The sequence below is a fragment of the Cyprinodon variegatus genome, unplaced genomic scaffold (genome assembly GCF_000732505.1).
Source record: "Cyprinodon variegatus isolate N-32 unplaced genomic scaffold, C_variegatus-1.0 Scaffold225, whole genome shotgun sequence".
Classification (NCBI taxonomy): Eukaryota; Metazoa; Chordata; class Actinopteri; order Cyprinodontiformes; family Cyprinodontidae; genus Cyprinodon; species Cyprinodon variegatus.
Genome location: NW_015150678.1, coordinates 1,032,308 through 1,033,805, shown reverse-complemented (window position 1 = coordinate 1,033,805; position 1,498 = coordinate 1,032,308). Strand labels below are relative to the sequence as shown.

At 46.3% G+C, this 1,498-nt stretch overlaps 1 protein-coding gene across 1 annotated transcript in view; it reads right to left on the bottom strand.

Annotated features, from left to right (window-relative positions):
* The window catches only part of ttbk1 (tau tubulin kinase 1), a 73,136-nt gene that overhangs the window by 37,881 nt on the left and 33,757 nt on the right, over nt 1-1,498 (bottom strand). Inside the window, exons 11-12 of the mRNA XM_015380941.1 lie at nt 790-1,003; nt 526-698 (exon numbers count right to left, since the gene is read on the bottom strand). Of these exons, the coding sequence (XP_015236427.1) occupies nt 526-698; nt 790-1,003 (387 nt within the window). The remainder of the gene's footprint in view (nt 1-525; nt 699-789; nt 1,004-1,498) is intronic.

Genomic DNA, 1,498 nt, shown 5'->3' with positions numbered 1-1,498 from the left:
GGAAAGTGACTTGAGATGACGTGTTGTGAATTGGCGCTATAGAAATAAACTGAACAGAAATGCTTTGGGCTGATTATTAAGAACTGAGCTGCACCCCTTAAACCTAACTAAAATAACTCTTAGGACTTCAGCATATTGAGACCTTTAGGTCAATTCCATGCTTGTCCAATTTGGCAGCTATTTAACAAGCAAGACATGAATGATTTAGTTTAACATTGAGGAGGTAGACGTGCCGACAGAGCCTCATCAAACACATTCAGGATGAATCACAGTGAAGTCTGGGAAGCTATCTTCACTGGGAACTGGAACCTGTCTAAACCAGGCCTGCTGGTTTAACAGCAGTGAGTAATTAAAGGTTTTCCATGGAAATTGATCAAATATTCCCACAAACATCCCTAAAGCCTGAAGAATGGGTTCTCCTTACAGGAAAACTTAGTGAGATTATTATTTTCAATCAGGTTCAGTAAATAAGAGTTAAGCAAATGTACCTCCCAGTTAAAACACCCCCAGTGTTGCTATGGTTACCTCTGTCCGTAGCCATCCACTCTGCCTTCAGCAGCAGACAGGCGGTCAGATTCGGGGCTATTGACCCGACGATATCGTAAAGACCGACCCTGACCTGTCGGCGACTCAGGGCCCCCCCCTCGAACTGGCGACACAGGACCGGCCGCTCGACCCGCCTCCTCTTCCTCAGGCCCCTGAGAAACAGCGGGGGGGGGGAAAAACTATGAAAAACAGCTGGACATCAACTCCAATGTGACGTTTTGCTCCAGATTGTTACAGTCAGACCTTGTTAAGGCTGATCCTGAGTCTGTTGCGGTTAAAGTCTGTGTCCTCCCAGGCCTCCCCAGGCTCCCCGGCGTTCGGCTGCGTAGCCGTCTCTGGCGGCGGCCGGCTCGGTGGCGGAGGAGGAGCGTTCTCCTGATCGCTGAAATGTTCATCCCGCAGGCCGTCTTCGGTGTTTTCTCTCTGAGGGTCTCCAGGAACCGGCGTCACAATCGCTCTGTGGACGTAAGGCACGAGTCACACCCAGAGCATTTAAACTGTTTTTACAAAGAAAATAAATCCTGCCAAACTCAGAAAAGCAGGAATATGACAAAAAGTTTAATAGCAAAGAAGGCTGATAAAAGACGGCGTTGAAGAGCGCCTCCTAGCGGCCATTTTTCACTGATCTACAAATAGAACCAACATCTTTATCACTTCAGAAATAGTGTATAAGTAGTAAAAATAATCATCAACTAATCTAATCTATAAAATGAGAGGTTGAAAGATGTGGGTTCCAGTTTGGTCCCCTGCAACATGCGCCCATGAGCAAGGCAGTTTACCTTTAGTTGACAAAGGGAATGTGAACCAATATATGCAGAATTCCCAAACCTTGGTAAATATCATACTTAAGAACCTTTAAGGTCCTTCCAGGACCATGATTGTCAGCATTTATCTCCTGCTACCACTGTAAAGGCTAATTTACGCTCAGAAACCAGGTGGTCTGCGTGTGTGT